This window comes from Limulus polyphemus, unplaced genomic scaffold, assembly GCF_000517525.1.
Source record: "Limulus polyphemus unplaced genomic scaffold, Limulus_polyphemus-2.1.2 Scaffold1170, whole genome shotgun sequence".
In the NCBI taxonomy this organism is placed as follows: domain Eukaryota; kingdom Metazoa; phylum Arthropoda; class Merostomata; order Xiphosura; family Limulidae; genus Limulus; species Limulus polyphemus.
This window is the reverse complement of record NW_013666780.1, coordinates 213,284-228,228: the sequence shown is the minus strand read 5'-3', so window position 1 is coordinate 228,228 and position 14,945 is coordinate 213,284. Positions and strand designations below refer to the sequence as shown.

General features: G+C 28.8%; 1 protein-coding gene across 7 annotated transcripts in view; it reads right to left on the bottom strand.

The window, feature by feature from the left end:
- Positions 1–14,945, bottom strand: part of LOC106462455 (probable phospholipid-transporting ATPase IF) — a 118,967-nt gene that overhangs the window by 86,975 nt on the left and 17,047 nt on the right. For all 7 annotated transcript variants that reach the window (XR_002611279.1, XM_022389721.1, XM_022389722.1 and 4 more), the window contains exons 2-7: positions 12,999–13,121; positions 12,162–12,251; positions 9,861–10,049; positions 7,952–8,080; positions 5,563–5,717; positions 3,834–3,898 (exon numbers count right to left, since the gene is read on the bottom strand). Coding sequence is in view for 6 of the 7 variants with exons in the window: in XM_022389721.1 (XP_022245429.1) it covers positions 3,834–3,898; positions 5,563–5,717; positions 7,952–8,080; positions 9,861–10,049; positions 12,162–12,251; positions 12,999–13,121 (751 nt within the window). In the remaining variant the exon portion in view is untranslated. The remainder of the gene's footprint in view (positions 1–3,833; positions 3,899–5,562; positions 5,718–7,951; positions 8,081–9,860; positions 10,050–12,161; positions 12,252–12,998; positions 13,122–14,945) is intronic.

Genomic DNA, 14,945 nt, shown 5'->3' with positions numbered 1-14,945 from the left:
TAGTTACTAAGCTTGATAAATTATAGTGGAATTATATGGTATCGATATAGTAATTTATGATTTTTTGGTTATTCAACCGTATATATAAAAAACCCCAAAAAATAATATGTTGTTTCATATCTTCTACATGTGAAATTTTAAAAGGCTTAGCAACCTATGTCAAACAGCAACTGAGTACAAAAGTCGTAACTGGAAGAGATAATTGTTTGCTTTACTTCCTTATTTACTGTTCTATGTTTCAATAAAAATAAGTTTAAGAACCTATTTCTAACTAGTAATAATCTATATACATATATAACGTATAATAATGGAAATGTGACTGTATTTTACAAAATACTAGTCTATTAAATAACACAGATAAGACAGGTCACTTTATAAAGACTAAAGGTCAGTTTTATGTTATTTGATATGGTAAGATGAGTGCACGTGAGCCTAAACATTTATGTTTATGTGTTATAATTTGTTCTCATTTTAGAATGAAAGAGGCATAACTTATATTTATTTCTTAATTTTTTATGGTGGTTACAAGATTGGTCAAAGTAAAAATAACATATAGAATATAAAGTTTTTCTTACGAAACATTTGATAACTATCTGGACATTATAAAGATTACGCATGTGAAATTAGAAAATTTTCTGATGCATAAAAGTATTTTTAATCTTAAAATGAATATTACTTTCCATGTTGGATAGGTAACATGCGAAAAGAATAAAAAAGGCATGAGAAAAACATTGCTTAACAAACCTTAAGACTTAATAAAAAAAAAATTATATTTTGCATATGAAAGCATTTTAATGTTTAATGATAATCAGCCAAATTTCGTTAACATATGCTTACTATTTTAAAAGTTATAACATGAAAACTATAACAAGCACAAAATGGTTATGAGGTTAGTCCCAGGGACTGAGCTCATACTGAAAGAGTTAACTTCCTCAATAAGGGATCAATGGAATTGAATGACCATGTGACCACTTTTTACGTGTTATAGTTTCAGGACTCCTAACATTTAATGTAGTATGTGTATCTTCACAAAATTGGCAGACTTTCAGTACACATCACACATCTTTTATATACAAAAAGTATTTTTAATAAAGATTTGTCTGTGAATATATTACACCTTTTTTTTACTACTCTGAGTGCAAAGTGATTTTTATGTAATCTCTAAAACCTCCTAAATAAGCTTTTGTTCCAGTAAAACTTTATAATTTAGCTGTTATTTTTTCTACCCTAATTCTATAAAAGGTTGGTCCATTTAACTGACCTCATAACCACCAAAAAAAAAAAATCTAAATAAATCTATATTACGCTTTTATCTTTCTAGAATAACTTCAAATTGTAACATGAAACTACATTTGTTTATCTTAAGTGGCTTTAAACTCTCTTACAGTATGTATATATTTATGCTTAAATTTTATTGCCCTTTGAACTGTGTCTAACTACTGTTTGCACTATTATAAGTTACAAATTACTCAGGGAACCCGTGGCTCGTATTACGTTATCAAATTACATAACTCACAAGGATGTGACTCGCGAAAATGTTTTATTATATTATTATTTATTTTACCTAATCTAACCTAAGGAGATTCCCATTTTTACATTTTTGTTACTTTTATAATAATAAATAAAGAATACACATGAAAAACAAGAAATAAAGTACTCACCTGGGCTCTTTTTTTGCTGTCCACTGGCGATGACATTTAAGCCTTCTTTTTTTTTTTATGCTAATGGTATTAGTGTACTAAATCTATATACATAAAAGAGGAAGTTTTTTTATTTGTTTATTCTGTTCACTACAGGAAACCAAACGGTTGAACTTACAAATTCTAAAATAACTTCATAATAACCAGTTTTTTACAAGAAATTTAATGGTGCTATTTATTTTGTATTTGGTGTAGTATTTAATGACAAAATTGATGAAAATGTGTTATAACGGTGCATGTATAAAGAACAACAATAAAATGGACCTACAATATTATTGACTATTTGCAAATAGTAACTATGGAGATGAGGTAATAAAATAAAAATTAGGGCCGAGAACAACAACAAAATTTTATAGACGAAAACCTCTCGCCGAGCATTGGCTATTATATTTCCCTGTCAATGTTCCCATCTTCATTAAAAGTCATAAGATGACAAAAACAAGATCTTGAAGAATCTATCTATATATATAAAAGAGGAAGTTTGTTTATTTTGTTCACTATAGGAAACCAAACGGTTGAACTTACATACTTCATAATAACCAGTTTTTTACAAGAAATTTAATGGTGCTATTTATTTTGTATTTGGTGTAGCATTTAAGGACGAAATTGACAAATAATGATTATTGTGCCATTTTTTTGTAGTAAACATACAAACATAAGCACGATTTGCACATAGAAAGCGTTATGGCGGGAGACACTCAGATCACCTTGCTGTCAATTCAGTATTTCCAAAAACAGTTTTCTTTAAATAATGCTAAGTGGTTTCATAAGTGATTTAGTAACTTTATGAATTACAAATTATTGTTTAGTGATACAGGTGATTATGCCACCCAAGAAACGCCTTTTCTATGGAAAGTCTTCTGCCGCTAAAAGAATGCAAGCACAAAGAGCAGCTGAAACAGAAGAAGAATGCAATCAAAGACTTCAAGCACAAGCTGCAAGACAGGCTGCTCAAATACAAGAAGAGACTTTGGAACAACGTAAAGTTAGACTTCGAGCTCAAGCTGAAAGGCAGGCTACTCAAAGACAGCAAGAAACTGTTGAACAGCACAAAGCCAGAGTTCAGTCAGAATCATCAAGGCAAGTTGGATATAGACAACAAGAAACTTCTGAACAATGTCAAACCAGACTTCAAGCACAAAAATTAAGATAAATAACTTATAGAGAGCAAGAAATAGAGGAGCAACATTCAGGCTCAAAGAACAAGACAAGCTCAAACACGATCTAATTTCAGATAAAGCTTTGTTTGATTAAAATGCTTTTTTATTTCTCGCATCACAGCTTTTTTCTACTTACTGAATAATTTGCTGAAAAAAATACTGATCTATACATTTCAAATCTAAATTTTCACCGTGCAACACCGGGTAACTCAGCTAGTAATTTATATTTAATTAAATAATGCACAAAAGAACATAGAAAAATAAAATGCTAAAAGCAGACAATTTCCTCTAAGAATCACACTTTTTCTGGCTTTCTATGAGACAAAAGCTATTAAAAATTAATTCAAGCTATTCGATGTGTTCCCTGTGAGAACGAAGCTTGTACTAAAAGAGAAATTGACAATTCTCTGTACAGAAAACAACATAACATAATACATCATTTGATAGATGAAAACCTTGGTTTTATATTGGTTATAAATACTACAGTATTGAACATCAGAGAGAACTATTGATAAATTCTGAAAAAGATGTGACAGGTGAGTATGGCAAGAGGGGTCTGATTTTCTATTTGATGGTTATGTAACCATACAAAAGTGAAAACTATAATAATTATGCTTTGCTTGAGCAATCAAAATATTATAATGAGTAATTTACATTAAATTTTGTACTTATTGGCAGAGTGGTTATTAAGTAAGAGGAATGCCTAAAGAAAAATGTCACATTTCTCTCACTAGCGGAAATTCGGGAATTTTTTTAATATCTCTTTTAAAATTAAGAACTTAAACTTATATACTATTAAAATATTGATTATCAGCTACGAATTAATGCTATACTAATTGGTATAACAAAGCTGTTTAATTAAATTTTGAAGGTAACTCACTAAACACCTTGTAACATGTGAAGTAAAGGATACCTGTAGAGAGACGGTTAAACGAAACAAAAGACTTTGTAAGTTCGTGTACACAGTACTTACCAAAAATAAAGTCAGTGTTTTTAAGTCTGGCTCCTTTCAACAATAAATTAACAGGGCCTAAAGAGCTGAAATGAGCACAAATCAATTATTTTGTTTTTAATTACCTGCCATTTTAAATGAAGTTAAATAAACATTTTTGTAATTATGAATTTTATTTTCAAAACTCACAAAATAAAGGAATCTAATCACTCACTATTTTATTTTTCTTCAAATTAACATATAATTTATCACACAAGTATACACATAATGTGTTTTCAGTTTAGCAGCACTATACCTGGCTTACCTCTTGATACATGTCAGTAGCTAATGATTATGTTAGGAATAACATGTGCCTTAAACTGTTTAAAACATACAAATTTTATAAAAATATAATTAGGTATTTGAAGATATATATAAATGAAGTACATAACTTACACTGGATAAAATTACAAGTTAAATTTGAAGTGTATTTTTATGAACACAACAAATCTGATAAATTTTGTTTCAACACAATCCAACTCTATTTAAAAGTTTTAACTGTTTTTTTAGGTACATTGTGCATATATACATATAAAGATTAGAAAACAAAAACAACTATTTTGTAAAAATGAATTTTGTTTGGTTGTTGTCAAGCTCAAAGCTACAAATTGGACTATCAGTGCTCTACCCACAAAGGATATAAAAACCCAATTTTTAGTGTTGTAAGCTTACAGTCTTACTGTAGAGCCACTGAGGGGCATCACAATGAAAAATAAACTTTTCATTAGTTGTTTCAGCAGACTAGTTTCAGTAACACAGTTACCATCATCAGCGCTTCTGATTTAAATGCTTTTGGTATGGACAACAAAAAACAAATACAAATTAAATTGCATTTCAAATAACACAACAACAAATTATTTATTTTCAAACTGCTTGTGGATTATCCTTTATTTTTGCCAAACATAAATTGTATATAATTTAATTGAAAATATATTTTTTTATTAACAAGCATTTCATATTGTAGCTGGAAATTTAAATTAATCTCTTTATTACTTAATACAAAATATAATGGATTTTCAATATGAGCAAATGTTATTATATACATTATGTTTGTTTGTAATTAAGCACAAAGCTTAATGGGTTATCTGTGCTCTGCCCACCATGGGTATTGATACCTGTGTTCTAGCATTGTAAGTTCACAGACATACCGCTGTGCCACTGGGGGCATATATATATATTATGAACTTAATTTTTTGAATAGTGATTATTCACAAATCTATAGTGTGAAATAAATAAAATACTGTCAAACTTTAAATAAAAATACTTTGTCTGTGTGCAAAGTTACACAATGAGCCATCTGCACAGTGTCCATCACTGGTAACTGAACTCTCAATTTTACTGTTATAAGACCTCATGTTTACTGCTAAGCCATTGGAGGATTTAAGTTACTTTGTAAACAATATTTTGGTAGGAGATTGCTTGACAGCAACCAACATAATATAATGAACATTAACACCTTCTGATGTACTGTATATATATATATATATATATATATATATATATATTATTTGGCTACAATCAGTTTAGAAAAAATGATCTTAAAATATGAAATTGTGATCAACACATATAATAGTATACATCAGCAAAACTATCTAATATGTACAATTTACAATTTTACACATCAAATCTTTTCTTTTTTTATATCTGAGTAAATTTCAGATGGTCAAAGACTTCATATTCTTAGCCCAGTATCATTAGGATATATACTCACCAAACAGTATTTTCACTAGCATTTCTGTACAATGTCATTTTGCCAATAAATTTGTAAAGATTAGGTGTTGGGTTTTGGCACTCAATGAAAGCAATCAATGTATTTAGACATTCTGTTGTCTGGTACGTTTGAGTTTCTGGAAGACACTCATGAACCTATTATTAAAAATCAAGTACAAAAAAGTAAACATCTTAATGTACTGATAAACAAAATGCCTTACAATCTTTAGGATTAAGAAACTGACATTTTACAAACTGTAAATGAAAAAAATGGGAAGCAACCATTATTAATATATTAATTGTCAATTCAAACCACTCCTCATTACATAAAAAAGTTTGAAATATAAAAAGTTTTGCAATAAAGCATTTTTGCAAATCCATCATATACCTTTCATCATTAATCCAATCCAAACAGACACCAAACTTTATAAACTTGAATACTCTTAAATACTGTATCTTAGAGTATTAATCAAGATATTTCATTTAAAATTATGTAATACAGCTATTTCATAAGCTATTGACATGAAAGTTGAGTTGGATATTGTACCAAATGTATTAGATTATTTAGTTAGAATACTTATCTGACTTGCGTGCCAAGATTTTGAACCCCACTCAAGATTTTTTAACACTCTAACTACAGACTTGATCAAATTGGCCGAGTTTATGACCCCAAATTGACCTTTATAGTTTCTGTATTATCATTTAATATGTATTTTATACCTTCATGAAATTTCACAAGTTTTCAGTAAGCATGTTTAGTACACAAAAAAAAAAAAATCAGAATTTTTAACGAAGTATTTTCAATGTAAGGTTAAAGTGCTTTTTTTCATCTTAAAATTACCAGGTTTCATTTGTGTAATCTCTAAAACCTCCTAAATAAATTTCAAATGCTTTTTTAGAAAAACTTTATATTTTATTTATAATTTTCTCTACCCTAACTCTATACAGATTCGTTCAAGTTGACCAACCTTGTAACCACCATTAAAAATTCAAAATAAATCTAAGTTATCCTTTTTCCTTTCTACACGATTTCAAATTGTAATAGTAATTTACATTTCTTTATACCAAATACTTGAAAATTTATAACAGCATTCATCTGTTTCTACTTAAATTTTATTGTTTTATTGCCTTTTGAACTGTTTCAAACTAATATTCCAACCACGCAAGTTTTAAGTCACTTGGCAAACACGTAGCTCATGTTACCATATCAAATTACGTAATGCACGAGCTGTGCATGAGCATACCTCACAAAAAATATTATTGTCGTTTTTCTTTATTTTACCTAATCTAACCTAAAAGTCTCTAATTTTTACATTTTAGTTAGTTTTATAATAATAAATAAGGAATACACATGAAAATCAAGAAATATAGTACTTACCTGTGTCTTCTTTTTTTTGCTTTAGACTGTCGATGAAACTTAACTATTTTTTTTTATACTAATGGTAGTACTGCAATAAATAATTCTTTATTTAATTAAATAATTCACCTAAGAACACAGAGTAATAACACATAAGGAGCAGACAATGTCTTACTTATCACAATTATGAATATCTTATGATAAGAGCCACTAAAAATTCATCTAAACTCATTATGTGTTTCCCATGGGAATAAAGTTTGAACTTGAAGCAAAACATGCAATTTTTTGTACAGAAAAACAATGTAATATAATACATCATTTGATGACTTAAAGTTTTGACTTTCTATTGGATATAAAAAATATAGTATTAAGTATCAGAAAGAATTATTGTCAATTTGTGAAATAGAGGATGTGACAGGTGAACATGGCAACAGGGGTCTGAAAGTTTTGACTTTCTATTGGATATAAAAAATATAGTATTAAGTATCAGAAAGAATTATTGTCAATTTGTGAAATAGAGGATGTGACAGGTGAAAATGGCAACAGGGGTCTGATTTTCTAGTTTATAGTTCTGTAACCAAATAAGATTGAAGACTATAACAATTATGCTTTGCCTGTGTAATAACAATATTATAATAAGTAATTTATGTTAAATCCCATACATCTCATAGGGGTGGTAAATAAATTAGAGAAGAGAGAAGACCTAGAGAACAAATACCACAATTTTCATACTAAGGGGGTGACTGAGGATGTTTTTAAATATTTCCTTATGAAATTAAGAACTTAAAACTTATATAATATTAAAAGTTGGATTATTAACTACATTTTGATTTCAACTGTATTTGTATACCATGATAAAAAAGTAGTTCAGTTAATTTGTGAATGTAACTCAAACCTTCTGACATGTGCAGAAAAGTATGCCCATATGGATAGTTATATCAGAAAATAAAACTTTGCACAGTACATGTAACATTCCACATACAAATTTAAGATATGTCGAGTAACCCATCAAAGTCATCAACTCCAAGCTTACCTTGAGGTTAGTTTCTCCATCAAGGTTAGCAGTTGTGATATGACAATGTCCTTCTTTATTACTAGATGAAAGCATCACAAGATCACAAGGGAATTCCTCATTAGATTTCACCATGACAATATCTCCAACCTGAAAGGAATATATGACTTAAACAATAATTATCCACCTCACTGTATATCAGGATAATAAATTTTGGTGCTTTATTCACATCTTATGAAGGTACACAGAGTTCTTATAAAGCTTCAAAGGGACTGGATGCACCTATAGGCAGTGTGGAAGTTTTTGATTTCATTTATGATATTCTGTTATTTGTACACCAGAGAAAAGTAATAAATTAGCTTAACGAGTTTTCCTTGGTTTATTTTACTGAAGTAATTGTTTTGGCAATTAATTTTTTGTATACAATAACTTTAGTTCCGTAGTTCATGCCTTAGATTAAGCTATCAATGAACAATAGGATCATACTTTACCATCAGTCAAATGTGTTATGTCTTATCAAACACAATGCATGTATTATCATACATATGACATAAATAAGTTTTACATACAAAATAAAGTGAAATAAATGATATCTATTTATATTATTTTTAATAATTTAGATGATTTTTTTACTGCACCATTTCATTCTACAAAGTGGTGTACCCTACATATTACTAGGCCTACTTATAGTACAAACATCAACACTGACAATCAGTTCAGCCATAATGCAACACATGTACAATGGCATAGTAAATAGCTGTGTTATGAAGTGGTTTTTATTGCATCATAAATTAACCAAAAAATCAAATTTATGTTTCAAAAGGTATCACAGATATCATGTCATGTATTCTTTCAGATTTAATGACATTTGTGAGTTATTAAAGCTTATTAATAAAAAATAAACTTGGTGAAATATCAAACACTGGTACATAAAAAGAGTTAATGTGTAAACATTACATTTTTCTGTTATTACTGTACTTAAAACCTTACGTAGGATTATCGTATGTCTACTTTAAGTCAAAACTACATTTTTTGCCAGATATGATGCTACATATGATGGCATTTCTGTGTGGTGTTCACTTCTTTGGCTTAAATGTCTAATGCTAAACTAGATGATTAATTTTAAAAGAATATTATAACAGGAAACTTTTCTCTGGAAAAATGAATCTTACAATTTATCAACCATAATTTTAACCTTTGATTTAAAATACTGTAGTTAAGGTTTCAACAGGAAACTTTTCTCTGGAAAAATGAATCTTACAATTTATCAACCATAATTTTAACCTTTGATTTAAAATACTGTAGTTAAGGTTTCAAACGTGCATTCTCTAAATACATTGCAAAACCTGATAATGATTTGGTAGGACTAATTTTCATTTATTTATTCCATTTCTAAAATGTAGGTTTTATTCTGCAGATAAAAGATAAAAAATTTTTTTTCTTTCAGCATTATATTGAATTAACCTACAAATAAACTTGTAATTTATAACCAATTTCAAACATTTTAACTCAAACACAATGCTCATTGTATTAGAAAACAATAAAAAAGTTTTAATATATTAGATTTTGATTTCTAGTAAAAAGAGTGTCTTTTTGATATGTTATTGTAATTGAATAGCTTCCAATTTATTTTAACCTTAATGTAACAGACCAAGAAGCAGTAAGAATAGTTGTATTGACTTGGCGATGTGGCATTTCTTGGCTAGATATGCTAGGAACAGAAATGTGTGTAGTATTGATTTTGAAAGAATACTTTAGTAAAAGTCTAGTTAACATATTTGACTAAATTATTATAATCCTACTAATGCCATGATGTTTTTTAGTATACATTTTTTCTTCATCTAACAGGTATCTATAAATAAGACCAAAAGTAAAAAAAACTTCTAAAATATTTAGTATATCAAAACTGATGTTTTTCATTATTACCTACCCTTATGTCTTGAGATTTAATCCTGTCTATTTTTCTACCTCTAATGACACGAACAAGTGTTTGATTCACTAAGCGGTCTGCTCTATGCCTCAACCAGTCTTCATAACCTTGTTTGATGGCAGTTACAGTTACAACAAATATGAGTGGCGCTAGGCTGGTCAGTGGGCTGACAGGGCTGTTTATGCTGAGCTGCAAATGACAAGGATGGAAATAAAAACATTAATTGATACTTAAAAACAAAACAATCTTTCCATTAGATTTTAATATTATATAAATATGTTCTTTAGTTAATATTTAAATTCCTTCAGTTAATACACTTATTTATAAGATATTTCAGAAGAATCTCTCTACACTAAAATATCAAAATCAAGGAATTGCATAGTATTACATTGTCAATAAATTAATGTCGCATTTTGGAACACTTTCATTAACCACCACCAAAAAATGTACATCACCTATAACAGTTAAACAAACTGCCTAAACATCACATTAGTGTAGCTTGTATAATGTGTAAAGTTTAGTATACCCTAGTCCCTTATAGTGATGGCACACGATGAGACACACAATCAGCATGTAATGCTGTTTGAACACAAGAAAGGAAACACCTCTGTAGCCACAAAAAATATCAAGGAATTTTATGGAAATGTTTCGAATGTTCATAAGTGTCAACGATGGTTCAGCAAATTTCATTCAGGTGACTTTAGACTTAAAAACTGTGATGGCAGGTGCCAACATGTTGGAATTGATACTGATGCTCTGAAGATGCTTGTTGAGTCTAACATAAGGCAACATTCGTGAAATTGCACTGAAGTTGCATGTCTCTCATCTAAGGAATATGGGAAAACTTCATAAAGAAGGTGTTTGGGTGCCTCACAAACATTCCAATGATCATCGTTTCCAATGTGTTCTGGCACGTAATGAGCATGAACCATTTTTGGACAGAATTGTCTCCGGTAATGAAAAATGGATTATGTATGCGAATATTAAATACCAAAAACAATGGCTCAGTCCAAGACAAAAACCACTTCCTTTCCTAAAACCTGAACTCCATCTGCACAAAATTATGCTTTGTATTTGGTGAGACATCAAAAGAGTACTTCATTCTGAACTCCTCAATCCACATCGAACTGTCAATGCAGAGATCTATAGTCAGCAACTGGAACATTTAAATCAAAGCCTTCATCAGAAATGTCAAATAAAAAAGTGACAACCGAATATCCAGTACAGAGGGAGCCAGGGGCTCTAATAGGTGGTGTCACACCTCTATTGGTGGAAGGTTGTAACATGGTTATTTGTATGCAACAATGCAGTAATATCATGTGCAAACACATGAGGTTAAGTGGAATCCTTAATGCTAGTGGCGAGCAAAAAGATTTGCATGTAGAGGGCAACACTGAATCGGGAAACTTCATGTGAGAGGATGTTATGTATCGTATCAGAATTTACAGTGGGTGTGTTTATGTAGGTTAGGTACAAAAATAAGACATAAAATTAAAGGTGGTAGAAATAGTAAATTAATATAGATTACAAACACACAGAAACAATAAAACCCTAATGCTCAGTATTCAAACAAAATCAAATCCAAACATTACTGTTCAATGTTAACTTAAATTTCTTAATAAAGTGGACATATTAAATATAAATACAGTTAGTAACACCATATTTGAAGTAGTTAAATAAACATACAATAGTAGTGACTGTTCCTTTTTTATTAATTATTTTGTTTTTTTTAAAAAAAAACAAGGTGTAATTCCTGTCAGTTTATCATTAACAAGATGAATAAATCACAGAAAATACTTTTGAAATTTTTATGTTGTTTCTTAGTATTAAAAATCTTGTAATTACTCAAAGATTTTTTTAACTCTAAACAACACAAACAGACTTTTAATTTTAATTGTATCTGGCACAATATTATGAAAGCAAATTTTTTTCTTGAAATCTGAAATCATTTTATTTTTGTAATATTTTTATGATAACATATTATTGTGTCTTATGTTTAAATTTCCAATATATTAAAATAGCAAATACTGTACTGATTATTTAGCACACTCTATTAAAGAAACTTGTGGGGATTTGATAGTTTCTAAATTAGTTGCCTATAAATCTTAACAAAAAAATAAAAAAAATAATAAAAATGGAAATATCTGTTAAATAAACTAATTAGTAATTATTAATATTTGGTAGGATTATCACAGAAATTATATTTATGAGGAAAATAAATTACTGTTCTATTACAATGATGAATTTAAATGGCAAATAGTCCAAATATCAGCCTAGAATATGAAAGTTTTAAATACTTACTTGTATTACAGCTATACACAGGAAGTAAAAGTTGGCAATTCTTCGAAATTGTTCAAATAGATTCTTTGGGATAAAGTTCCATAAAGTGTACTTAAAGAAATGAAAAATTAATAATTAATTAATAATTTAAACTGCACACTGCCCAGCCTAATAAAATGAATTTAAAATATAAAATTATATTATAATGATAATGATATGGCTATAGAAAGAACAAAGATTCTACTGCAATGGATTTAACCCGAAATATAGTTTGTGCAATAAAGAGCCCCCCCCCCCATGAAGCAGTTATAATGAAAAAATGGTAGTAATGTACTATCTCCTGATGTAGACATAAGCACATTGAATTTGTACTAAACAAAGAAGCTGACCAATGAGTTTGTATTGAGATAGGAACATCCACTGATCAAAGGCATAACTTGGAATGAGTGAAGTAAACTGTTTAAATATAAGGAAAAAGTAAAACATTAGCAAAACAAGAGATATATTTTTATAATTTTAGTAAATTATTTTGACTTGAAAAACTTGCTACGTTTTAATCACAAAAATTTCAATTAAAACTACATATAATAACATTAAGTGGCTTCAAGCTATCAGAAGTTTTTCAATTATTTAATTCTAAATACAGTGTGCTTCTTCTTAAAGAAAAATTGCTATTTTTTAAATTTCCAACTGAAAGTTTTGCTCTAAATTTCTCACAAAGATGGTTAAAATACAAAAATGAATTGTTTTAGATTTGATTACTGAATTGCTTATTCAAGCACCATAACATTTTATACATTGTAAATAATTATTGCGTTCACACATACACATATTACATGTTCAAGTATTAGGGCTTACCTTAGAAGAAACTACAGTGTTGTCTGGAAACTTTCCTTCTAATTCATCTTCTTTACCTGGTGGATGCCTATGGCCAACATACACTGTTCTAGACTCTTCATGAGACTTTCGACTCGAAGCTCTCTGAAGTCAAAGAAGTATTAAATGAAATTCAATACATGGACTTGTAGCATAGAGATCAATACATGGAAATAAAGCTTACATTAAACTATAAATGCTTTATTTAGTATGGGAGTTAAAAAACACTTATTAAATATATGACTCCACAAAATAAAATTATAACCATAAAGACTTTGGGATATTTAGAGAAATCTCAAGGTTTCAAGAAATAAAAAGTAGAAAAACTTTAATCATTTTAATTGCTGAAGAGGAAAAAAAATTTTGGATTTTTTGAGACACTGACTTAACCTACAAAGTTTCACCAACAGTTTTTATTTCCTTTATTTAATGAATTTTTTTATCTCTTGTGTTACTTATGAATTTACATGTCCCTTTCAGTCAATACCAACTAAATGGAAACAATACTTGCAGAACTGTACAATCATATCTGCAAACAAACAAAGTTTAGCAGATACATGAAGTATATACATATATCAAGTACTGAATTCGTGTCTTAGTCCAAAAATAAAGAAATACTATTTTTTGCTATAAAACTCTGAATGGGAACCACTGTTTGCAAAACATGAAGTTTCTTTCTTGCTGTAAGAGTGCTTGTGTTGTGTTTACATACATTACACTGTCATTACGATAAATACAACTACTATATAAACAGTACTGTAACATACATATATAACTATACATCAAATACTAAGCACATTAAATGTGAACTGAGGAAGCTAGATCCATAGAGATAGTTCAAAATAACATTCTAACATGTATTTTTTCCAAATGTTTTAAATTGACAACATTCTTGTTTCAATTGAATTAACTGCATGAATGACTAGTAAAGTGTCAAAATCACTCAAAGATTTTTTTAAGTTTCCACATGACTAAAATAAATAATAACAAAAAAAAACATATAATTAAACTAGTAGAAAATTAACATGAATTACTGCTTCACATAATGAACGCTTAATGGCATGTTACACAAAAATTAGTTTTTACGATAAGTGTAGTTCAAAGTACATCATATTTTGCTGCTAATGTGAGTTTAGTCTAATAAGGGGAGGGATGTTTAAGGAACATAAGACAAAAGGGCAGTATTATTCATAGAAATTTCAAGAGTTAAAATCAGATACAAGTGTTCAAAGGATGCTGTAAGTAAGTGCTCTTAATGTGTAAGTTGCAGCCACAAAAAACTTAATGTTGCATGTCAACGTTTGTGGTATATACCAGTCATTTCTTTTTCTTTTCAATTAAGAAAGTCAAACATTTATCTAGTCACAAAATTTTCAAAATATTGTGTACTTATGTGTATTCACACACACTTTTGTATACATCACTAAGCACCATAAAATTCACTACACAAGTAACCAAATCTTTCTAATAATGATTTTTATCTACAACAAAATGTTGAATTTCTATCAGTTGTGTGAATTCAGGTTTGAATAAAAACAACTTAACTGAATAGTACTATACAACCTTACAGTGGATAATAACCATAAGCTTGTAAGATTGACTCAGTAGTTACTGGGTTCTTTTGTAAGGATTTTTAGATGGTTTTGTGTGTTCATCCTTACCTTGTGTCTGTATTTTTTGGCATTGCCATCCCTACATCATACTTAATTTTTGCAAAAATTATTTTATTACTTGTTTAAAAATGAACATACAATGTTGAACTGTTTCACAATAAATTAGTTTTATTACAAAAAGGGCAGAGTCCTAAAAAGATTACATGTTTCAGTGGCATTCTATGCCACCATTATTAGAAGTAAGAATTTAAAATCAAAGTCTGACATATATATATATATATATATATATATATATATATACACACACACACACACT